Here is a 25,046-nt window from a genome sequence, read left to right as displayed (position 1 = left end):
CATGCATCAAGCACAGAGTTACTGTAGCAGCCAGTTAACGAATATTGCGATTTGTATTGTAAATTGTTAGCTCTCATCAATTATGGCCTGATTATAGATTTTCACAGGAGGTACCTGCCAGTACATAACAAAATGAGCGGCCTATCAACACGATCACGCAGTCGGTAATGTTTTTTTTGTGCGGCTTTTTTTTGTGTCTCTTGGTCCCTGTGGTACGAAACTGAAACCTTGCTGAATGATCTATGACTGCTGAGGCATCACACCTCCTGCCAACTATTAAAATGTAAAATACACCCTGATGAAATTAAAACACACTCCTCCAATCTTCTTTTAACAGAGTCAGTTTTTGCACACTTTGCACACCTACGCCCGTTTTTTTCAGCGATTTTGGCTGATTAGACTGCTGCTAAGATCTGTGTTAAGCGGAAAACATGCTGCGAATTAACATCTCAAACGAATAATAGCTGCGAAAAAAAAATGTCATTCAACACTGTCACCCACACAATCTAGAGATGTATAATTAGCCAAATGATGTGAAAACACCTGTGTGGGTGCACTGTTGTTCTATAGAGGTTTCTTTAAACCCCACCTATCTGTGTTACATGAGCCACTGGGTACGTCTACTGTAAATCAAGAGACACATCTCCACAGTTTGCTGCATAATTTACCTTCTACCCCGAGGACAGCTGAACCCATCGGGTGGCATTTGACAGAGATTTAACAGCTTCTTGCTGCATTGCCCAAGGTTGGAGGATTTGTGAATAAATGAGGCATATCTGTGCCTCGGTGTAGGCGTCAGCGGGGATGGTCAACAGGGACTGTCAGTCATCTTTCTCATACCGACTGCTGGAAGCTGCCTAAATCCTGCGCTGTGGTGTTGAGGCCACAGCTGTCTGAATTCAAGTAACATGATCCTGCAAATCATGAAGGCTGACAGAGGGAAGGTGGCCTTTGGCTGGGGCATGGGTACTGATATTTGTTTGTGCTTAGGGGTGTCAGCGGTGTTTGGAATTTCAAGCACATTCAGTGTCAGTCACCACATATACAGGCACCGGTGTATTTATAAAAACGCAGCATAAAGAAGGAGATTCATAGGTCCTGCTCGAGAGTCCTACATCAACTCATCTTCATGGTATAACACCTTGTCAAGTGGACCTCCAAACTGAAAATGCATCTGATGGCTTGGACTCGAAACTCAACTCATTTGAAGCGTTCTCAGCAGTGATTAGCTTTCAGGAGATGAGTCAGCGTGGGTAAACCCCAGGGCCTTTGACTTGAACAGTCTCCGCTGGTCAGGTTGAAAGCGAAAGTTTTGCTTGCTTTCTTGTTCACAAGACCTCCTTCATTCATTCACACTGTAAACGATCATGTTAAAGGGCCACCAGATTTCAGTGTTTACATGCATCCGGTTAGGTGCCAGCAGGAAGGGTCCTTAAAGTGATTACTAGAATACCAAGATGATTTACTCAAAAAAAACCAAAAAAACCCCAACCTTAATTATACATTTCAGCACATTTGATTGGATTTTAATGAGAAAATAAATACAGTATGGAGCAGTATGAAGATGTCTGGTTCATTTCACTAATCATGGTGAGAAATTCTGTCCTCCCTGAAGGAAGATGTAATGACCTCCTCTGATGATGTCAGAAATCCTGAAGGGTGCACACACATTGTGATTATTACTCATTAAAGGATATGTTCAACCAGAAAAATAAAAAAGAATAAAAAAAAACATCATTATCTACCCACATTATCTTTGTGGTCCACAAAACATTTCTGGAGCTTCACCCTGTCTGAATGGTGGGCGAGCTGTACGAAGCCATTTTATGTCCCGATCTACTTCAGTTGTTTTGGAGAATGCTGCAACTCTGTTTTGCTGTGAATCTCGGAACATCACCTGACTCTCCACCTGCGTGACAGCGAGGAGATGATGACAAAGTTTTACATTTTTGGGGGATCTTATCATTTAATCCACCTTTGTGCAGAAGGTGCAGATGCAGTGCTTGTGATATTTTTGGATTCAGCTGTTTTTTTCTGCTTATTGGTTTGGTAAGTTTGTGACTCCAAATGACCAACCTAAGCCGCACTTAGCATTTAAAGAAACTGGCTGGGTCTCTGGCAATGGTGCTTCCTGCTTGGCCAGAGGCCCTATGGAACGTAGTTGGTAGTCTTCATGGGAGGATAATTTGTGCTGTATGTGTACACCTTTGCAGTATGTACACTGTCTGCTGTAATAAAGAAACTATCAACCTTTAGTTTGATGTAAATTGAAGTGTGTGTCTTTCCCTTCTACGCAATGACAGGCATAGTTACATCACCTCTCCTTTTCTTTTGTGCCGCAGGAGGCTGGATCCCACTGAGCGTCCGCTCCAGATGGTGTATGACTACCTGGCAGCTATGGGCTACGCAGACCCTGTACGAGTGCAGCAAGAAGCAGCCAACTCAGACCTCAGCTGTTTGATCCGTTTCTACAGTGGTGAGTACCGACCCACAGGGAACCATCATTCCCAGCCTTTGCTCTCTGCTTAGTAAGATATGATAGGAGCTCGGTGTCTTCCTCTTAAAAATGGACCCGAAGGCCTAAAAACAGGCTGCAGCAGGTCAAATGTTCCAAAAACGTTTTATCACATCCTCTTTTCATCCTGTGTGTGGGTGAACAAGTGTGTGTTAAGCAAGGATTTTCCTCCAGACAAAGTGTTGTGTGAAGCTCCGGGAGAGCGATGTCTTTACCGTTCAATATAGCCAGGGATTCCACAAACTCACACCCATCATGGCCTCATGATAAGTGATTGACGATCCTTCATCCTGCGGAGTCCCCATGTGGGCCGCCTTTCACATGCTGCTGTCATCATGTTCCTGTGACCCCGGGGCTGGAGTGACTGAGTGGCCCTGTGTCAGCGTGATATAGTGATGCAGTAGCAGAACGGCTGTGACTCTTTGGAGAGACCGGTGGCAAATTCTAATACCTGCTTGCGTCTTAATACAGCTCACATAAACCCAGAGACGCATTCTAGCTCGCCTCGTTTGAGTCTGCGCTTTGGTCTAATGATGCTCTTACAGTAGCAACAATTAAGGGATATGCCATTAAGGGTAAATGAGGAACGATGTTCTGTAATGTGTTTCCACTTAATAAACCAACTGATGTTCCTGCTGAGTAAGTGGAACTCCTTATGTTGGGGGCTAGAACAGCTCACAGGCTGCTGTGCCAGAGAAAGAGGAAGGCTGAGCAGACCACAGCGTCTGAAGGGCTCCCATGTAATTCCTCCCACATAAAGTACACAACCCTCCCTACACTCAAAATGCAGCGCTGTCACACTGAATACAAATACGAGCCAAACACCAAATCTCAACAGATTTATATTGTAACTCTCTGCTGCCTGAGGAGGCACTCATGAGGAGATTTTAAAATGTCTGTGAAGACTTAGAAACAGATTGAATTACTTTTTTACCCTAGTGCAACAACAAGAACATTACATTCGCTACGTCAAAGTATAAAAATATAACATCAGCATTAATTAAACCTGAAACCTTCTTGCCATGAGGCAATGACTATGATGATAATTGATTTTATGTTTTCATATCACGTTGAACCGATGTGCTATATTGAATAACTCAGTTGAGTCAAAGCAATTTTTCAAGTATTATACATACAAGTAATGCATTACATATTTATATATTCACATCGACTTGACAAGATAGTAACACTTTGCATTAAATGGTATACTTAAAAAATGTTCATCATAATTTCCTTGAGCCCGAAGTGACGTCTTCAAACTGCTTCTTTTGTCTAACCAACAGTCCAGCAGCCAGCAGCTGTTTTATATTGTTGCTTGATAAATGGCTGAAATTGAAATAGTTGGCAGTTCTTTTGTTTTTATTCAAAAGACCAATCAATTAATCAACTAATTGTTGCAGTTCTAGTGTCAGATACAATGATGCCCTGCTTTATGACTCTTGATCATCACCACTCTTCAGAAGCAAAATCACAAGCAGCAGTGTTGTGGTTTTGTGACGTTGCCTTGCCTTTTCAGATTCCGTCCAACTTTCTCTTTATGCCTGCTCGGTGCTACAGCTGATGTTTGTTTAGCTGTCAGGTCTTTTGCTCACTGTGGCCTCAGACTCATCCCTTGTTGCTTTTTCTGTCCAGTGGAAGCTCAACTGTTGTTTGCCCCTCTGCCAACATGAGAACTGGTCGGATCTTGGCTACTATCAGTAGTCAGGCCACATTGGTCAGAGTCTAGCCAGGCCCCTTAGAGACTTCCTGCCTCCTTTTGTCCACTCATGGGAAAAGAAGACCAGAGACCAGGCATGACTGGTACTCAGGCACTGTTGACGCGCCGCCAAAGCTGAGAGCACAACTTGATTTTGTCCATTTGCTGCCCTCAGAACTGGGGAGGTGGTGAGAAGTGACCGTTTTGGAGTATTAGTTGCAGGTTGTTGTGGTAGTGTTGAATTATCTCAGTGTGTTCACCCACCCCTTCCAAGGAGCTCTCCAGTCATACAGCTTCACCAGTAGCCCTTAAATTTTTTGGCTGGCACAAGGCAACCCTGGTTTTTTTCCTTCCCACCCACAGTGGTGCTGTAGGTGGGCTGTGATGTATCGTCGAAAACACACAACAACAGCCTTGTTCTGAGAGCCTTCTCCCAGGTGCTTGCTTGTCTAACAGCTGTTGTCAGGGGTAATGATCTGACTAAGCAGCTGAGGGGAAGCTGCGGTCCATCAGCAAAGACTACCGCCGCTACAGAACCACCTGATGTGGTGCACTGAGTGTGTCTGCTCTGGATTTAATAGGCTTTAAGGGTCCACATCTCTGGTTACCAGCCTGAAAGTAGTCATAAGATAAACCTGAGGCGTTGTAAGTTTATTAAAGGGACTCTAACCGTGCAGTTAGTTTTAGTTTTATGTACCGAGTTATTGAGATAGCTGTCTCTGAGGTTTTCTGTCATCACCGCAATATAATCGAGGTTTTATGGCGTTATTTTCTCTCAGGTTATCGAAGTGTTTCAAAGTACAATGCCGCAGGTAATTTATTAAACTTCTCCATCCTCTTATTTGTGAAGGAAACTTATCTCAAACCTTCTCCACCCTCCTGCTTCCCACACACACACAGACCCTCCTGCTGCGGTGCACAGATGAGATGAAAACAAACATGGACAGGGGCGTAAACATTTCTAAATGCTGACTTAATAAAAAAAAGCGCTGCTAGAGAAAACAACGGCAGTGACCCGAGGGCCAGCGTTGGTCCATGCAGCTGCAGCACAGATTGGACTGAGCTGTAAGCGCTGCTGCTCGTCCACTGGGCCCTGATCCACCTCTGCCTGGGTGATCACTATCTTACATCTCTGAGCATAGAGTCTTGAAGCTGCCGTGAACGGCACACGTCAGAGCCACCATCAGTGTCAGAGCAGATTAATTAAGTCATCTGCAAGTAGTGTGAACTCACCTAATAAGTTATTGATTTAGTGGGAAATGGAAATGAAACTTGAGGGAAGACTGTGGGTGTCCTTAGATGCGATGACATGGACAATGAACCAGTAACTAAAACTCTGAGGGCGGTTTGTCATTGAGTCATAATAATCATAGAGGGACAGAAAAATTACAGCATATAACCAAGCACAAGGCTGCTTCTTCATTTTGTTGTATAAAGGGAGAAAGAACTGGTTCACAGGGACAAAAAGTGGAGAAGCAGTCAGAGATTTAAGAGAAAAATTTAATTCTATTCAGATCCGGGCTCCCACAGAATTGCCCCGAGCAACAGAGCTCTGCAGAGAGCCGGCTCTCCGTGGTTTCCTGCCAGCCCCTCCTTGTAATATGCTGTTTTTGTGATGGAGCTCTGAGGATTTCCTCTTTCTCATTTTAAACCTGTGGACTGTCTATCATCGTAGACTCATGGTCAGTTTTCAATTCAGAAATATCCACCATTTTAATGGTCTGTTTCACTGCCATCTGTATTTAAAGCAGATTTCCGCTGTGCGTCTCCCATCTGTGTTCTGCACAGTGCAGACCTGCTATATTTGACCGGATCCGAATGTATTTTCTTGCACAAAGTTGAAGGAAGGAGTTTTTTTTCAATAGAGGTAAACACGGACCACCATGGGGAGGCATCTGGGTGGTGGGCTGAATTTGAATTTGCTGCCAAAAGGAGCTTGCTGTTCTGAGTCAAATCAGACTGTGCTTCCGCCTCCACTGACCCCCTACTGCATGCTAACGCAATCTATGCAATCTTGAGCAAGACAAAAAAAGCTCTGGGATACAGGGGGTATTGTGTTCGACTGAGTGCTCGACAGTTGCCTTGAAATCATCCAGTACGTGATTCAGAACAGATTCCAAAAAGTATAAACGCCCTGCGGACCAAGATCAGGAGCTGCAGAATAAAAACTGTTACGAGAAGGAGATGAAAGTTGCCACAATGAGCTGTCACTTTACCTGTTTTTAAAGGTAAATGTAATTTTCCTTCTCCCTCCTACAGCGATGAATCACTCGTAAAATAAAAGCATTTTGCATTGTTCATTTATTCTTGAGAGGTTTGCGGGAGAACAGATACTTTAGTTAGAGTCTGAGTGGTGGAAACGCTTTCTCAACACTCAAAGGAGCTGGGTGTCCTTTATATCAGCACCTTTAATACTGATACTAATATAGTACTTCATTTGATTACCTTTTTACCAACCTGCCCACAGCGTTTTTTGCAAGGGTTTAACACACAATAGATACATAATTTATCCTTGTAACCATCTCATTGATAGCTGCGGCATGTCCTCTTGAGAAGAAGAAGACGCTGATGTCAAAGAGGCCATTAGCCTTCAAGGAAAATTGAGTCATTATCCTCTCAACCTCGTGTCGATGGAAAATGGGTTGACGTTTCGTAGACCACGAAACATTTGTGGACCTTCACAGCAAACCGGTGTTGCAGCAATTCTCCTAAGCGACCGAAGTAGATGAAGACTTGTTTTAAAATGGAAAATAACAACTGGAAATACCATAAATTGCCTTTGGACAAGTGCCTGTGATCCCAAATTGATTAGAAAAGATGTTATTCAGACCTTAAATGCATGGTTGGAACCCGCTTCAGAGGCACTAGTGCTTTACGCTCAGCGGCTACAGAATTATGGTCTTTTAAATCAATTTTCTTCTTCAAAACGTTGCAAATAAATGCATTTTTGCAAGGTAGAGAGTGTGCTGGAGTTTGCTTGCAACTCGTGGTCTATTTGTCTCTCTCCTTTGCACCTGGCTTATGAAATAGATGTGCAAAATGACTTAGTACTGGGACATTTCACGTTGAAACCTGAATGGTGTTACGTACCGATACCCAGCCATCTGTGACTCTGTCCACCTTTATTCTTTGGTTATAAGGGTAGCAGTATTTGACCTGTCGTGGCATCATTGCACATCTGCTGTGTAATATGAAGTGAGATATTGCTGTGTTTGCTGGTGAGTGAAAGATACAGCCACACTTAAGATGAACAGAGTAGAGAAATTAAGTCATACAGTCAACTCTCTGATCTGTCACTTGTCACACTGTCCCTGTGGTTTGGCTGCGTCTCCAAGGAGTCCGCTTGACACGTTGATGATTAGTCGAATGGAGGCAGCGCGGCCTCTGTGTGGCCCTGCTAGTCCAGACTCCCATAGGGCGGACGAAAAACATCCTGCAATGGAAAACAGTGTTGCACAACATCCACGACTGTGTCACTAAACCTCTGTGGAGCCGCTGGGAATGGTCAACACTACCCGTCATCAGTTGGATTGGGATTGATTTGGCTGGCTTTCCACAGAGGAGCGGAGTTTTCTGGAGACAGTTCAGAGGTTTACCTGTTCAGCCTGGACTTTGATTTTCTGAACAACCTGTTTCCCTAGAAACTAATAGCCCCACAGACCTTGAGGGATATCGTGTGTGTTTGTTCTGGACGTTTGCTCTTTATGGCAGGGACTTGTGTGAATTTGCGTAAACAGGCCAATGATTTTCTGACGGGTGGTTGTATTGGTATGAAAGTGCAAGAGAAGCCTGTACGCTCACACTTTTGAGTGTGCCCTCTTCAAAGGCCTCTTCAAGATCAAGCTGCAGATTGTTCTGCTTCTGCCATTTGAAGCTGCACATCATTTTTAGTTTCTATGATATCTCCTAATGTTCAGTGCTCCTTTGTGATTTATGGGCCAGTGTTTTTTTTCTTATTATCTGACTAGTTGTTTGGTCCACACAGTATCAGAAAATAGCAAAAAAAAACCACTGCATTTTACCAGCCCAGGGTGATGTCTTCATGTCTTTGTTTAAAATCTGAAAGTAAAACACAGTAAGTCCTTACATTACATCAGCAGGAGATAGAGCTGCAACAGTTATCTAATAATTAATTACTTTATCCAAAGAAAAATCCATCTGCAATGATTTTGCTGATGTATCAAATGTTTCAAGCTAATTTATGTTTTTATTAAGCAAAAATGTCAAATTGCGGATTCCAGCTTCTTTAATTTAAAGATTTGCTTGTTAACTTTTTACCCGAAGAATCTATGAAGGGGATTGGACTGTTAAGTTTACCACAAATGGCAATTTGAAGGCATCACTTTGGGCTCTGGGCATCAGTGATAAGCACTTTTCATAATGTTGTGACATTTTATAGACCAAATAATAAATGAAATGGTTTCATCAGTTGCAGCCGTAGCAGGAAAAAGCACACTTTTTGCAAGTTACTTTTGAAATTACCCTTTTAATCTATCAATAATCAAAATAGTCATCAGTTAATCAAGTAATAATTTCTGCCCTGTTACATAGCAAGCAAAAACTGCTTCAGGTGTCCTCTGGTTGTCAGTCTGTGGTGCTGTAGTGGTTCTGACCTTCTCGCTGGTTTTCTGGTTATTGAATAATTCTCTCTTGTAACACAGAAGTTCAGAACATTGATAAGCAACGACCAGACTGTGTGTCTGCCTCCTGCAGGAGGTGCTCTTAAGAATACAGCCCTCTGACAACATCACAAAGCTGAGTGTGGAGACAGTTTGCTGGTTTCTGGTGATATGCTGTGAAGCCAGTCAGAGAATCCTGTCAACCTGTGTCAGGTTGTAGAGAGTGGGAGCGTGATGATGAGTTTATTGATGCGAGTGCTGCAGTGGGCGAGTGTTTTTGCTTAATTACTTGTTTTAATGAATATATTATATCTGATTTATTCCAACTTACTCTTTCAGCTGTCAGCTGTACTCTATAAACCGTTGATATTGTTGACAGTAGACTACTATTGCTAATACTCAAATGAAGTATGTAATGAGAAAAGCTTTTAGTAATTGACAGGCAGCCTCGCAATGTGCTGATCAGCCAGTCCATGACTGTAAATCCTGGTCTCCTCACAGTAAAGCGGTAATGACACAGGAATATAATGATGATAATGCCAAATAATGCCAACGTCATGAGTTTCGGTACCAATATCAAAATAATACTTTTTGATACTTTACTTGGAGGAATCACAACTAATTTTCAAAGGTTTTTTTCAAAGTTTTTTAATTAAACTGAATAAACTTCTCAAATGTTTAATGTACTATAAACAAAAGCAGCCGTACAAAAGTCTGCCTCAATTAAATGCAATATAAAATTGGCAAAATTATTATTCAAATCCAATCAAAGAGTAATCAGCGAGAGTCTGGGCAAAGACTTAATGCCAGCTTTTACAGTTTTTAACTTACAAACAAATTAAGGTTTGTACCAAAAGAACTTTGTGGTTCATCTCCTGGTGTTCTCCCCCTTTCACACAGGTCCATATCACCCACTACGGACCCTGTGCGTGGCTGTGTCTCTAATTTGCTCTTTGCGTGAGGGGATGCCCAAGGATCAGCCCCTACTATTGATCTCCCAGCCAGCCAATTTGTTGTCGGGAGCACTCTGCTTGTTCATTACCAGTTTCCTTGGCGAGGAAAAAACATGAGCTGCCTTCGTTTCATTTGGATGCCCTTGTGAAGTGAAAAAGGGAATGTGGAGAGACAGAGCGAGTTAGACAAGAACGAGGGAGAAGGGAGCAGATTGCCAACGAGTGCCTCTGAGTGGGAGGCAGCATAAGTTGGTTTGAGGAAAATTTAACAACAGAGGACAAGAGGCTGAGGCAGTGTCTCCTCTCTGCTTATTTGACCCGCCATTAACCTGAGTGTACTTGAAGCCTGGCAGAGACAGCAGCACTGTCTGATGTGTCCTTCAGCACTGGCCAGCTAAGGCTGCCTGCTGTGCAAGTTGGCATCATTTAATTGAAAAGAGTGAAGTTTAATGTGACAAAACCCTGACTCATTCATCAATGTGACTGATGCTTCTGCTAGGCTAGGCCAGCAGAGGAAAGAGAGCGAGCAAGTGAGCGAGAGTGAGGAGGAAGAGAAAGGAATAGATACATATTCATACAATATTCACAAGACACCTTGACAATTTACCTGCTGTGCACATTCCTCTGATGTGTTGATTGGCATGTTGATTTCAAGTCGGATCTGTTAAGAGAAGGAGGAGGAATTATTCATGACTTCGGGAGGAAGAAGAGCCTGTATCCTTAATTGCACAGATTAATCAGGAAGCTTTATAACCCGAGAGCCAATCTTAGCCCACATCTGCCTTTTTTAGACTGACACTGTCATATTTCAAACCTGAACATGAGTGAAGACTGACTGCTATGTTTCTAGATTTGTCTGATCCAAGGTATATGGACATAATTGGATTGTAGAGAACATCCAGTCTCTGTCGTAGAATTAACACACTCTTTAATAAGGGCCTTGACGCACCATCGTGGACCAGTGTGGGGGTTGCCGGTGAATGTCTGTGGCCCTTTGTTTGCGATGTTTCCTGCGCTGTTCGCACTAATCGATCCTTGTCTTCGGCATTTTGGTGGTATATTCTCTTACACAGTTTGTTTTTGGCTGCAGTCTTTGCGGTGTGTTCAAGTGCAGCTTTTTGGCCGAGACACAGGAAACATGAAGTGATGCGGCAGTCAGCTTTTGTCGCCACTAGTTGTCTGATGTCGTTTTGGGTCTCTGGGCCCTTATACCTCCTCTTTTCGTGATGGCCGAATGGCAGCTGCAGACACATAGTGCTTCTCAAAATGTACACATTCATTAAAACAAGAAAGTTACTATAAAATTGATTTGGCTTGTTAAATCTGTGGAAATGTTTTTCATTTTGAAGCCTTTTTCTGTCGATACAAATGAATACTAGCGTGCATCCCTGTCTCTAACTACACTATTGCATTGAGACGCTCTGGCTTAGACATCTCTTCACCTTAACTTTACCCATATTCACATCTTAATGACCCAACCTGACTGATACTGCCAGAATTAGACCTGGACAAAAAACATGACCCAAAGTTGATAATCTCTTCCTGACTGTCACCATGCTAGTGCAAAAACACTGACATTAATGTACTCTGTCGCTTGTGAATCTATTTGCAAAACATGATAAACATGAATGCAGGTGACTGATACACCCAGAGAGAGAAATAAATGAATTCCTTAATAAGAGTTAACAAACCCAAACCCCAAGAAAGTATGTTGTGTAGGGTCAGGTAAAAGCAGAACTCTGCTATTGCTCTGATTTGATAATAGAGCTGAATGGATTCTCTTTCTTCCCCTTTCTCTGAGATCAAACTTATTATTGTGCCGTGATATCTGACCAGATGTACAGTACATGAGATAATAGGGCAGTGTCCATCCTAAGTGCTGATGGAAGATCAGTTCCTGGAAGTACTGAGCAAAGCAGACTGACTAATCTATAGGTGATATCATTCTGACCTGTGACTATCTATGTGACTTCATTTTTTGGAAGCCTCTATTCAATGTGTAGCCGAGAACATTTGCTGTTAATTAGCTGGATTTGTTTATCACAGGAGGGGTGGGGGGTTCTTGCGTATTAGATTGATGTCTCTAGATGTACACTAACCTCTCTGTGTGGGCTTTTTCCCTCCAGAGCGTCCAGTGAATGCAGACCAGCAGGAGCGGACCTTGCTCAAAGGCGTATTCAGCGTCAGGAAGGGCAAGTCACAGCTGCACAAGTGGGCAGAGCGGCAGGTCATCCTCTGCGGCACCTGTCTAATCGTGGCCTCCGTCAAAGACAGCCTGACTGGGAAAATGCACATCCTACCCCTGGTGGGAGGAAAGGTGAGAGTTCAGTGTTCAGACAACCTGATGGGGGTTTTAACCTTTCACTTTCCCCAGGGGAGATCCTGCACTGAAGGCGGAGTGTGGATCCACTACAACAACATAGCTGGGCTGGACGGCTGGATGAAGCTGATAGGTTGAAAAGATTACGCAAGAGTGTACACACAGCCTGTGTTAGCCAAAGAAGGGATTCCCAACATGGGGTAATTGTAACACAGGTGGTAACTCTACAGTTGTTCCGGGGTACCTGGGAAAATGTGAAAATGAATTTGAAAAAAACTCTACAAAATAGCTCTACACATTGATCTGTAACACCTAAACACTACGTGTTTAGAGTGCGTGAAAACTAGTAAGATAGCATGAAGAAAAGTAGAAACAGAATTCATGGATAAATGGTTGAAATAGCTAGCTAATGGCTAACAAGTTTAAAGTTGAAATATTTAGCTAAAAGTCACACGTAAATGTCGTGAGTAAGCAGATGAAATAGTTAGCTACATCCACAAGTAAAAGTCACGAGGAAAAGTCACAAGTATGTTGTTGAAATAGTAAAAGTCGGCAGTCAGCAGTTGAAATAGTTAGCTAAAAGTCATGAGTAAGCATATAAAATTCTTTGCTAAAAGTAGACTGAAATGAACCTATAGAAATCTTTGCGAACTAGGCAATACAGCAGCTACTTAGAAATCGAGTCATTCTTTTACCAATACGACTACAGTAATGACTATGTATGATAATCATTATCTATCATCGTATGTGATTGCTCTTCCTCACAGTAACTGTGCGCTGTCTTTATATCCAGGTGGAGGAGGTGAAGCGGAGGCAACACTGTCTGATGTTCAGCTCAGCCGGATCGCAGGCCCAGACATATTTTGTCAACTTTGACACACTTGCGGACTACCAGCGATGGCATCGGCAGGCATCTAAAGTAAGCAAGCGACGTGTGTGAGTGTGTGCTAGTGTGCATGCCAGTGTGTTTTCTCTCAGCGGCAGTTTGTCCCCCCTGGCCTTGTGCTTAAATCAGAGATAGGACGTTAGGACTACAGTTGCCGTCTGCCTGTTGAGCCGTCCAATCAGAAGCGGCCTGTCTGGGTACGTCTGATTGGCTCCACAGAGGCAGACTCTCAGCGGTGTCTGACTTTGATTGAACACCATACCTCTATTCACACACTTCATCTGTTTAACTTCTATTAGAGGGCACTTCTATTAAGTTCTCAGGCCCTCAGCAGTAAAATTCATTGTTGCACGAGTTGCTGTGGATTAGTCGATGGACAATGACTAAGCACATTTTTACCATTTGTGTTATATGCTTTGTGTATTTCAGAGAAACTCTCGCCAGGTCTTCACAGCTGTTCTTCAAAGAAATATTCATTGTTTCTGTTCTGCTCAGCCTGCTTCGTCTCTAATATCCTAATTAATGGCTATTGTGTCGCAGCAGCTCCTTCCTGGAGCCGAACAAGCCTCTGTGAGAGCCTCCACCGAGGCAGAGCCAGCATACAATTAGCCATAGAAGGAGAAAGCCAACAGATAAAAAAAAAAAAAAAAAAAAGCGAAAAAAAGCAAATCCAATTAGTTGCAGATTCATGCTAAGTCCAGGATCTCTCTCTACCACGGTGGTATGGATTACTGGGTTAGAGTGGCCTGTTAGTGCACTGTATTTAGGCTGAGACTTAGATGAGAGGTTTCTATGGAGACTGGGGATGAAGACTGATGAAGGTTTTTGGTGGATTTGGGCCAGTGTTTATGCTACAGTGCATAAATCCCAAGAGTGTGTGGAGAGAGAGAGAGAGAGAGAGAGAGAGACTGCAACATGAGTTTGCAGGATCGGACTGAACGCTGGAGTGTAGAGATACATCATAGAGCAGCACGGCAGAATTTGTAGTAATAGGATGTAAGAATGTGTGAAACTTGTTGCTGTAGATGAGTTTTGACACTCATTATGTTACATATTTTTATTTCTTTTATGAAGCAGTTCATACAGTTTATCACAAATGCAAGGAAATATACATTTTTATATATAATACTCAGAGAATATGTTTGACAGATGACAGTCACTGCAAAACCAACGGAAAAGTGGCTCATGACTGCTGTGTAAATATGCTATTTATGGTTTTATGTAATTATGCAATAAGAAAAAAGCTATTATGTGAAATAAATTAAGCTTTATTTTTCGCCACATGTTCCCTTTTTGCAAACACTGGCTGTGATTTTTGGGGAGATGGAGTTTACGAGAACATAGATGACGTTGACAAGCCCCTTTCTAGCAACAATTTGATGTGATTGCATTAAAAGCGTAGCTGTGATTAAGCATCAGCTGAAATTGTGTGTGTGGTTAATTAAATCAGTGAAGAATATCTATTGTGTAACTCATCATTCAGTAACCATCACACCAGAATAAAAAAACCCTGCTTAGTTTTTAAAAAGTCAGGAGCTGCACAGAGGGGGCTGAGCTGCGTCACCGTCCTGTTAATGTTCCTGTCGGTGGCATCATTAGATTTCAATCAATCATGTGCTGCCTCACTGGAACTAGATATTCCTACGGAAATTCCATAAGCAACCAGATATTCTGTGTGTTTTTAAACTGTGGTGTAAACGCATCGCTTTAGGATTGTTAATATGATGTTGATGGTGATACACATCAGAAGGCAACCAAGAAGGCTGAGCGATGGAATAAATTTAGCTGTGCTAGTTGGACAAGTTTGTTAACCACGCAGAAGCAGAGCGTCCTTGTTTCTCAGCTCTGAAGGAAATGATCTGATTTCATGTATGAGTGAATGTGTAGCGACTTACTGATCGAGGACTGAGAGGACCAGTAACTGGCGAAAATCACTGAACTTCCATTCATGCTATGAGGTTTTATTAGGCTGTCTCTTCTTCATTTTGTCTTCATCAAACACATTGTTTCAGTCGCAATGTGATACAATTACCATGAAAATCATTGGGAAAAAACCCCCAAATCTTTTCTATTTTTCTTTCTTGCTCTTTTTAATTCTTCTTTGTCAATCTGTGTCCATCGTCCCACACTCACATCACTTAGTTACTCTTTTTAAAGAGGAGGCGCTTTTTTAAGTGCCTGTCGGATGAGTAGTTTTTGCGGGAGATGAGCAGTTTTGTGTTTGTCGTCTCTAAAGGCAGTGACGTGATGTCACGCTCTGCTGAGCAGCCGTCCCATTTTCTGGGTTGCTGCACAGTGCGCAGCCCTGTAGTTAATGGAGGAGACTGTCCTCAGACTGGACGGGACGAGCTCTGCACTGGCCTGTAAACAATCATCTCGGAGATGGTGGAGGGTCTGTGCAGCTGCATTTTGTACGAGAAAAATGTGAGGCGAAGCTGTGTTACTTTACTGTAACAGAGAGGTTTGAACTATTCTGAAACAAGCACACGTGTAGATGCAGTTACACACTCCTGAACACTCACACACTTTAATTCTGCCACGTGTGAGGAGAATGTGCGCCTCACTTTCAATCCGTTAGCCTGAGGGGATACTTTATCTGAGACAAAGGCAGGACATCAACACGTCTCTGAGACAATTTCAACAAAGACCAAACATCATAACCCTCCTGAGGGCAGGATTTATATCTGTTGTATTGGATTGTATTAGTTTTAAATAGGTGTACACAAGTTTGCTAAGGCCTGACTGTAGCTGCCTCATATTAAGGAGTTACTCTCTTACTCTCTTAATTAATGACGACTGTGCTTCCCTGGAAGATGAACTTCAATGAGCTGGAAACTGGGGCATTGTCTGTCTGAAGTAATGTCTTGGCAAGGCAGCTGGCTGCTTGCGTAATCTGAGGCCAATATAGTTGCTGGCTCTGTCCACTGTCCCCGCTTACCTAAAAATATAGCACGTAACATTTCCGAAAGACATTTGTTGTATGTTTTTATTGAGTCGTGTACTGGAGTTATCCCAAAAGTTTCCAACAATGGTTAAACCCACAATGTTTCTATATCGGATGATGCGCCAACATAAAAAACAACTTTAATACCTCATACTTAAACATTTCTGCTTGTGTTGTTGGGTGTTGAAGGTGTTGTGCTGTGGGGTATTGTAAGGTTGGAGTTGACAACAATGCTTGAGGTGTTGCGGGATTTGATGCCTGACTGTGGTAATACTCCTCGGATCACAAGACAATGTGTACTGCACTGCAGCAGCAGGCAGCTCAGGGAATGACTGGACATGCACACAGTCTAGTTTCAGTTTTGCTATGAGCCACATGTTGTGATATAGAAGATGTTATGCTGACATCGCAAACAGATAATATTATTACTCACTGTAAGCACTTGGAGTTTCTTTTCTTAACTTTTTGTGTCTCTGTGTGTGTGTGGGTGTGTTGTCTTTGCAGGTGGTCTCTCAGACAGTCAGCCTGGTGGACCTGTCCTGCTACAGTCTAGAAGCGGTGCCTGAATATCTCTTTTACAGTCAGGACATCACACATCTCAACCTGCGACACAACTTCATGAGCCTGCAGGGACCTGGAGGCCTGCTCAACCTCCCCAGGTAATCGCACATCCTTAAACGGAATAGTTGCACATTTGCTAACAGACGGACACATGAGACCAGGATCGTGCCCCTTTGGCTGAAATATGCTTTGGCTAAAGGTTTTTTTCTTTTCCGGATTTTGGGAATGGACACTCAGGCAATAACTGAGGTTACAGTGTTTATACCCTCCACATCCCACACACATTAGTTCATTAACAGTGAAAGTATGAAGATTGACCCAGCTTCGAAGATATGAGCTTAGAGGTGGAACATTATGCTTTTTATGATATTGTAACCTTTATTTGGAGGCCAAATATGCAGGCTTTGTTGGTTGATTGTGTAAAAGTGACGAGGGACCTTAGGACCTCACACAGAGACAAATTTAAATTGCTGTTATAGTTATGTGACAAAATGCACTTATGAAAAGGGCTACAATTTGCTTGGTGACAGCTCACCAGCGTTCCTAATTTGCACTCTTTTATCTCATGCTTTTCAGCAATAATTTCTCAGGACATATGATGATATTTTTTTCAGTCCCTGCATATTTACCGTTGCATTTCCTGCGCTGATAATATAACAATGCACTCTTGAGCTCCTGACGAGTGCTTCAGTGAAAGTGCAGCATGTTTCACAGATATAATCACCAACCTTTCAGCTACTCAGCTGTTCCTGTGTCCTGTGAAATACTTCACATTTGTGTAAATCTCTTGATGTTAATGTGTTTAATGTGCTAAGTTTCACTTCTTATGTGAGGTGTGTGGGTTCCACCTGCGTGTCAATCATGAAATAGGACAGGTATTTAGCTTCATGTACACCTTGTCGATGGAAACTTAGCATATTTAAACAAGCAAAATTAATGGGTAGATGCATTGCTATTAAAGCAATAATCATCTGGAACCCTTTTGGTTCCTGTTTTATACCTCCAACGTTACTGGTCGGCTGGATGTGTGTACTGTTATAACTGGCTACTTGCTAAGAAGATGATTTAAATGTGAGCATCTTGTTCGGCCTTCTTTTTGTTTGTGTATTTAGAGGGAGCGTGCATGAATAAAAGGAAATGGTCTGTACTGTGACCAGTTTTGTGACTCATGGCAGTCACCTCCACCGCTCACAGGACCCGAGGGAATGAGAGGGAGGTGACGTTAAAATGGAAGACGTGGCTTTGCAACCGCATGGCGCCATTTCATTCATCATGGCCAGTCTCTGGGACATACATTACAAATGTATACACAAACACATGCAGTATATCAGCTAGCGGAGACAAATACAGACATCCACAAACACACACACATTAGTAGATACAGTTTGTCTTCATCACATGTGTGACCGGCTGATCTAAACCCAGTAGCGTCATGCACTGGTAACACTACGCTACCAGTGTGGGTGATTTGCATACTTTGTCGATGTGAACACTGTCCTTTCCTGCCCGCCGAGCCACTGACTGACTTTTTCCAGCTGCTTTCAAAGTCGTCTTAATAACATGGTGCATGGCTGAAGCACAAATAACATCACAAAACTCCCACAGTGAACTTGTGGGGAATGAATCGACAGTATCTAATTTCCACAGCGTTCACCCTGGATTTCCACAAATGGTGTTGAGTCTCAGCTGATAGTTGTACCATATATCTTTCTTTTTATCCACGTCCCTTGTCCGCTGCATTCTCCCGAGGCACAACAAATAGCTCTGCAGACGTGACAGTGCACTGAAAATGTGGACCACGGTAGCAGGTCAGCTAAATATGCTGGAGCGCGTCTGTTTCAGGGAATCTTCCTGTTTTCTCACTGCTCTTTCTTACATCTCAGTTTTGTATATACCCTTTCTCTGGTACTGGAACAGTGCTAAATCCTTATTAAGTGACATCAGACACTGGATGCAGACATAAGCAGATACTTTCAGACCTTTGAGATTAGTTTTTGCAAACTCATGGTGCAAATGCATAGATGAGATTGTTGTGTTTTTGCTGTTTTCTTAAAGGTTTTACATTTTGTTCTGTCTTTCTTCAGGTTTTCTCAGCTAAAGAGCCTGAACTTGTGTCACAACCGTCTGGGTGTGTTCCCTGAATGTGTGTGTGAGATCCTCACCCTGACCGAGCTCAACCTCTCCTGTAATAGTCTCCAGACCGTCCCTGTACAGATAGGCAACCTTCAAAGGTAAGACAAAGTGTCACAAATACAGTGTGCTGTACATTTGTACATACAGTACATTACACACGGATGCACAAGTTACAATATGCATCATTAGGCAGCACATTAAAAGCACACACAGTCATGCACAAATTTGTATTTAGGTCACATGTAAAAACATAAATATGACAACATTTCATATCTATGAGAGTATAAAAAAAACTAAACAATTGATATAGTCACAAACAAGCCACGGTGGAAAAAAATGGCAAATAAACATATTTTTAATTATGTTGCATATGTTTTACGATGAATATGTTACATCTGTTATTTGTCATTATAATTTGTATAGACTGTGCTAAAATAAATACCTTTCAAAATGCTGTACTTTGGCCCTGATGCAGCTTCCTCTCTGCAAAGTAACTAGTAACTAGTATATCAAATAAATGTACCTCAATATTGTACACAAGTAAAGTAGTTGAGTGAATTGTACTAAGTTACTTTCGATCACTGCTTATTCCAAATGTTGACACTTAGATAAGCATTCATTAGTGTATATCCCTTCCAAATATCGGCCACCTGTTGATTACTAATAATTGTTATTGTTTCATCCCTGACAAAACCATATTGTTAATTCCTAGTTTCTTCCATTTATTTTTTTTTTTTGGTTTGGAGTTTTTTTGGGGAGTTTTTCTTTATCCAAATCAAAGGGCTGAGAACGGAGAGTGTTGTGTTCTATACAGTCTGTACAGCCCCATGAGGCAAATTGTCATTTGTGATGTGGAGAATTACAAATGAAACTGTTCTGAAAAAGCAACATGTCTCCCTGTTTTTCTTCAGCTGAAAGCCTTTACATCAATATTTAATCAGGAATAAGAAAGAGAATAATTTAATTTATGTGATATCAGGTTTTCAGTCTTGTTCATATGTTTTCTGAAATGTGATGTTTTCCTGTTTGTGGTCATTGAATTTTGGATTTTCTTAATTTGTTTTGTTAAAAAAAAAAGTTTTAGGCCATTTCACACATAATTAATGTTCTCATACAATCTGGAATGAGGTTTTAATGGAGTCAGTGAAATGTTTAAAGTTAAATATTATGTTATGCGATCCGATTAAGAAGCTAAATCAGACAGTTTTCCCCCTGTGTACCTGCTTCATGTAGGATGTTGCCCAGTAAACAAGGGCTTTATATCTACAAGCAGACATTTAGACTACTCTTTGAAGTAAAAAAACAAAACAAAAGATGACTGTCTCCTCCTCTCCATCTTGTAGCCTGCAGACTCTGTCGTTGGATGGAAACCACCTCAGCTCCCTGCCTGAAGAGCTGGGTGGCCTGTCCCAGCTCAACAGCCTGGGGCTCTCCTTCAACAATTTCTGTCACATCCCTGATGTGCTGGAGAGACTGAGCGCAGTGGACAAGCTCGCCATGGCTGGGAACAGAGTGGAGAGTCTGGAGTTAGGTTCTCTGGCTAAAATGAGCCACCTGAAAAACATCGACCTGCGGTAAGAAGCCGGTCAGGGGGTAAACAGCTCTCTTCACTTCTTTAGTCTCTTTCCTCTCTTCTGTCTCCTTGGATCAATATGTCATATGTAATGTAAAGGCCCCCATCCCCTAAACACTCTCGATCATTCAGTTAATGTGAAGGCAGGTGAGTAAAATACCTGTGCTACAATCCATCTATAAAGTTTTTTCTGTATTTTAATTCCTCCTCTGGCTTTGACAGAAAAGCAAACATCCCGACACAAACACGAGTCTGAACTTCACCTTCTTATCAAACATTTATTTATAGACCCCAGGTTTGCTGAGCACACATATTTTTTTTTTTTGTGCACTGCCCTGTTTCACACCTACACGTACACCTGGGAGCTGCTGAGAGTTATAGTCATATGCATTTGTTGGCCTCTCAGCAGCTCCACGGGAACAGCTGGGGGCTAAGTGTCTCGCACATGGGGACCTCTGTGGTGGGTAAATAAGGGACGAGGAAGCTCGACTTATTGATTTTTCTACTATGATTAAACCAGCAAACCGTGCTCCACCCACCACCGGCTAATAATTCAACCTTGGGTTCTAAGTTGTGGTTTGGCTATCTTTATTCATAAGGCCAAGGTGCATCTGCAGTGGATGAGCGGGTTGATGACTCTCTCATAAAAGAGGAGTTGCTGTTTGTTAACAGGATGGAAGGGATCAGGGGGAGTCTGGATATCTCATGAAGTCAGAATCTCTCTACATTTCTTGTCCACCGGGATGTTGTTTTCAAAGGTAGGATGCTAAATATAGATGAGTCTGATGAAAAGGTAAGAGAAGCCGTACCCAGTGAATCAAAAGCAGAGACAGTGGAGTGGTCCCACTGTGTCAGCCTGCAAACACAATATCACGGTCGACGTTGTCAGATTTTTTTTTTTTGTAATTCACTTTTTATGCCTTTTTGCATTTAATATTTACAACAACACAGACATCTGAAGATACGAAGATACATATAAAAAAAAAAGTAATTAAAAAAATTAATAGAAAATTACAAAAATTATAAAAATAACACAATACAAAGTAAAGAAAAAAAAGTAGACACAGATAAGCATCCTCAACATCCATCCATCTCAATCACTCATACAGTATTATGACACTGTCCCCTTCATCCTAGTTAGTCAGTCAGCACTGTTCACGTAGGGCCTCCAAATTTTCCAAAACACATCCTGTTTGTTGTTAACTTTAAAGATCACCTATTCATAATTGATCATCTCTGTTAACCATTCACTAAATGGGATAATGCTTTTTGTTTTGTCTTAGTCTTTTATGAAACATAGGAATTGTATAGATTGTATGAAATTTATTTAATCCATCACTGACAAATTCACACTGATTGCCCAAAAAGAGTGCTATTGTATTTGTTAATTCTTCTTCTTATTACTCTTACTGAGGACACAAATTTGCTCCTATTATTACGGTAGAAGTATCTATAAAGTTTCATGTCTGTCTATTTTGTGTGATTACAATTGAGCATTTGTTCAACCAAAAAAAAAACCTTCTGTGTTCAAGCTCTCTGTGCAAACAAATTGTCCTAGTTGGAAGGTTTCCTTCATACAAGACTTTCCCCCTCTGCTCCAGCAGATATAATAACCAGTGATATTTCCTCTCTTGCAGGTTGAATGGGCTGCGCTGGGTGAAAAGTGATAACCTAGAGGCGGTGAGCCAGGTGACGCAGCTGGACTTACGTGACAATTGCTTGGACTCACTGGACCTGAGCTCCATCAGTAACCTGGAGACTCTGCACTGCCAGCGCAACCAGATGGGGACACTCACACTCAGCGGTTTCACACTGCGCATGCTTCATGCCAGCAGCAACCGTGAGTCAAACAAAGTGTCAGCTAGCTGCTATTACTGCCTTACTGGCTGTTTGTCTGTAGGTTCAGGCCCTCCTCCCCATTCATTTTATGAACGCACATATGACGGTCCAGATGTTTAGCTGCTGATTGCTGCTTTTCTCTGCCCACAGGCCTCACAACCGTCAACATCTATCCAGTCCCTAACCAGCTGACACACATGGACCTATCACAGTGAGTTCTGGCTGGGAATAAGAAGTGGCTAGGGTCCGCGTGTTCACAGATTCTTGAACAGAGGCTCTGAGGTCTAAAAATAGTATCCTCATCTTTGTGTTTATTAATCTAGTTAAGCACAGAGCCTAATAAAGGTGTGGTTTTAATAGTGAATTGGACAGTTAATACACAACTACATTAAAGACTACACTCAGAAAGTTTATCAGGTTGTTGTCTCCAGATCAAAATGGTGTGTAGACAACATTTCTTCTTGTGAGCTGCTCTATTTTTTTCGGTTTCTTTCTCCAGCGATTACAAAGGGTTTGCACAGATTTCACAAAAATTAGAACCATCAATTTGGATTTATTTGTCATAATGCCAAAGGCTAATGGCAGCTCAAAGCCTACCTGCAATATGAACTAAGCAACTATCAACAAGGCAGATGTTCTAAACAAATGAGAGACACCCTAAAACTTCGGTAGATACTTGTCTACCTTTTAGGCTGCATCAGCAGAAGATATGAAAATTTGAAAAAGTCCTTAAATGACATTTTACGCTATGTTTGTTATTCAGGCTGTAGACTTAATTATGCAGTAAACGTCACGGTCTGTCAGGGGTTAATTCTGCTGAACCACCTGCCAGTGTAAGAAACATCACTGAATCTCGAGTAGTGACTGTGGAAAGTAATTATTTTAATAAGTTATTATTTATTATGCAGATAGAGACCACTCGCATTCTTAAATAACCCTGGAGGATATCAGTTCGACCTTCTGTTCACTACGATTTCGAAAGTGTTTACTCATTGGTACTATTCAAGGCAAAATGCCAACTCTGCTCAGTTTGAGTGTTTGTGTGTGTGTGTGTGTGTGTGTGCGTGCGTGCGCGTGTGTATGTGTGTGTGTGTGTGTGTGTGTGTGTGCGTGCGTGTGTGTGTGTGTGTGTGTGTGTCTTTCCATGTGTGTGACTGTGTGTGTGTTGAGACAGGAACCTTTTGGATTACCTTCCGGACTGGGTGTGTGACTGCAGAAAAATTGAGATGCTGGACCTCACGCACAACCTACTGTCTGAGCTTCCTTCCAGGTTACTGACCTTATTCTGACACTAATCCTGAACCTTTGCTGCTGAAACGGTAATCTTTTGTGTTGCATAATTTGAATTGTGTTCAACCTGTAATAAAGACATGGATGTGCTGTTCAGAATTAGCAGATGACCTGTCACATTATTTTCCTCAATATCCATTTTAAGAATTAACAAGGTAGTGGAACCAAGGTAAGGACAAAGCACAGATAACAGCTGGAATCAGCCACTTTTTCAACACAGTATCTGTGTCTTCTGATTGCAACTGTAAAATATGCCGTCCTATAGTGCTTACCGTCATTCGCTGCCAGCTTTCCACACTCAACACAGGCATTTGCATTTGAATGAGACATCAGCAAAGCTTTTGCAAATGAGATAATATTCCTCTCCCCACTGTACCCTCTCATGACTTGTGTGATGGTTTCAGGAGAGAATGAAAAGCTGCTGTGTTGGTCTGTTTAGGCAGCCAAGCTGAAAAGGTCATTGATGGATTAGTTAGCATGGGTTGCCATTTCTGACAATCCTTCCCCTTTCACGAGTAGTTAAGTCTGCGCAGGGAGATGATGCTCTTTGGTTCTTTTCCTCTTTGTTGGCCTGTTCTTTTTTTTCTTGTTCCTAATCTGGCTCTCTAATGTCTCTTCTGGCCTCCGACAGACTGCTCAACAGCTTGAGCTTGAGAAAGCTGCTGGCGGGGAACAATCGTTTGCAGAGAGTGCCTGACCTACTTGACCACATCCCTCTGGAAGCCCTAGACCTCCAGCACAACAAGCTAGCTGAGCTCCCTGAGAGTCTGTTCTACAAGGCCTTAAAGTGAGTCTCTCTCTACACGTCTGTCTGCTTCCTTTTCCATTCTGTACTCAAGACTATTGATGACAATACTTGATTCTTTTAGCAGCTGCTTTGAAACGTTTACCTGAAGCGTGTTCCTTGTTTGGTGGAAGTTGAGAGTCATTCTATCACAGCTCATCACAGTTTTGGGGGATGATTGTGTTCAAGATCAATGGTGCATTCCAGACCGTAACTGGAGCTTCATTTGCCCTCCTATTTCCTGCGTGGTAAATCACTTAACACCCATTAGCAGTTCAAATGCCCTAATGTACTTTACCGTCTCTAATGCTGAGACGTAATGGCAGTGACTTCTCTGTGCATGATGGGCTTCCTGATATGTTGTCTGAGAGCTGCACAGCTTGCAAGGGGGAGCAGTTACAAATATATCTATGGATATAGAGGCACATATTCATATCCGTGTAGACAGTCAGTTCTAAAAAGCCCTGAGGCTGGTGAGATGTCGACAGCCTTTTACTTTTATAATGGCTGACTCCGTTTTAAAACAATAGCGTGACAAGGTTCCGTCAAGGGTCACAAGGACGGGCTTTATTACTGTTCAATATATGACAGAAATGACTTAACAGCACCAATTACGTAAGAACCACTGGGGCTTAAATTACTGTCAGTCCTCTCTGTGCAGGATCAACAGTATGTTGAGCAATGCACAATTAACAGTCTGTGTTTAAATGAACTCTTTTCAATACAATGAGAGGAAAACTAAAAACTATGAACGTTTAACCCAAACCTCAACTATCACCATTTATCCCTGCACTCGCATCACTGTATGTCCGTTATTCTGTGCCTAATAGGTGGCTTTTACATACATACTTGCACATTGCATTGCTATAATACTGCCAATACTGTAGCCATGACTGTTGTTAGAATAATGTAATATTGATCATGCTGCTATGG

The 25,046-nt window shown here is 42.1% G+C and overlaps 1 protein-coding gene across 3 annotated transcripts in view; it reads left to right on the top strand.

The window, feature by feature from the left end:
* Nucleotides 1-25,046, top strand: part of phlpp2 (PH domain and leucine rich repeat protein phosphatase 2) — a 42,759-nt gene that overhangs the window by 7,425 nt on the left and 10,288 nt on the right. For 2 of the 3 annotated variants that reach the window (XM_030414659.1, XM_030414660.1), the window contains exons 3-12: nt 2,343-2,476; nt 11,910-12,100; nt 12,897-13,022; nt 16,438-16,592; nt 18,579-18,725; nt 19,971-20,201; nt 21,838-22,040; nt 22,190-22,250; nt 23,214-23,309; nt 23,961-24,116. In XM_030414659.1, coding sequence (XP_030270519.1) covers nt 2,343-2,476; nt 11,910-12,100; nt 12,897-13,022; nt 16,438-16,592; nt 18,579-18,725; nt 19,971-20,201; nt 21,838-22,040; nt 22,190-22,250; nt 23,214-23,309; nt 23,961-24,116 — 1,500 coding nt within the window. Of the gene's footprint in view, nt 1-2,342; nt 2,477-11,909; nt 12,101-12,124; nt 12,304-12,896; nt 13,023-16,437; nt 16,593-18,578; nt 18,726-19,970; nt 20,202-21,837; nt 22,041-22,189; nt 22,251-23,213; nt 23,310-23,960; nt 24,117-25,046 lie in introns of those variants that run through there. The other variant, XM_030414661.1, reaches the window with a different exon arrangement.

Source organism: Sparus aurata, chromosome 4 (assembly GCF_900880675.1).
Source record: "Sparus aurata chromosome 4, fSpaAur1.1, whole genome shotgun sequence".
In the NCBI taxonomy this organism is placed as follows: domain Eukaryota; kingdom Metazoa; phylum Chordata; class Actinopteri; order Spariformes; family Sparidae; genus Sparus; species Sparus aurata.
The sequence above is the reverse complement of the archived record's forward strand: the minus strand, read 5'-3'. Positions and strand labels throughout refer to the sequence as shown.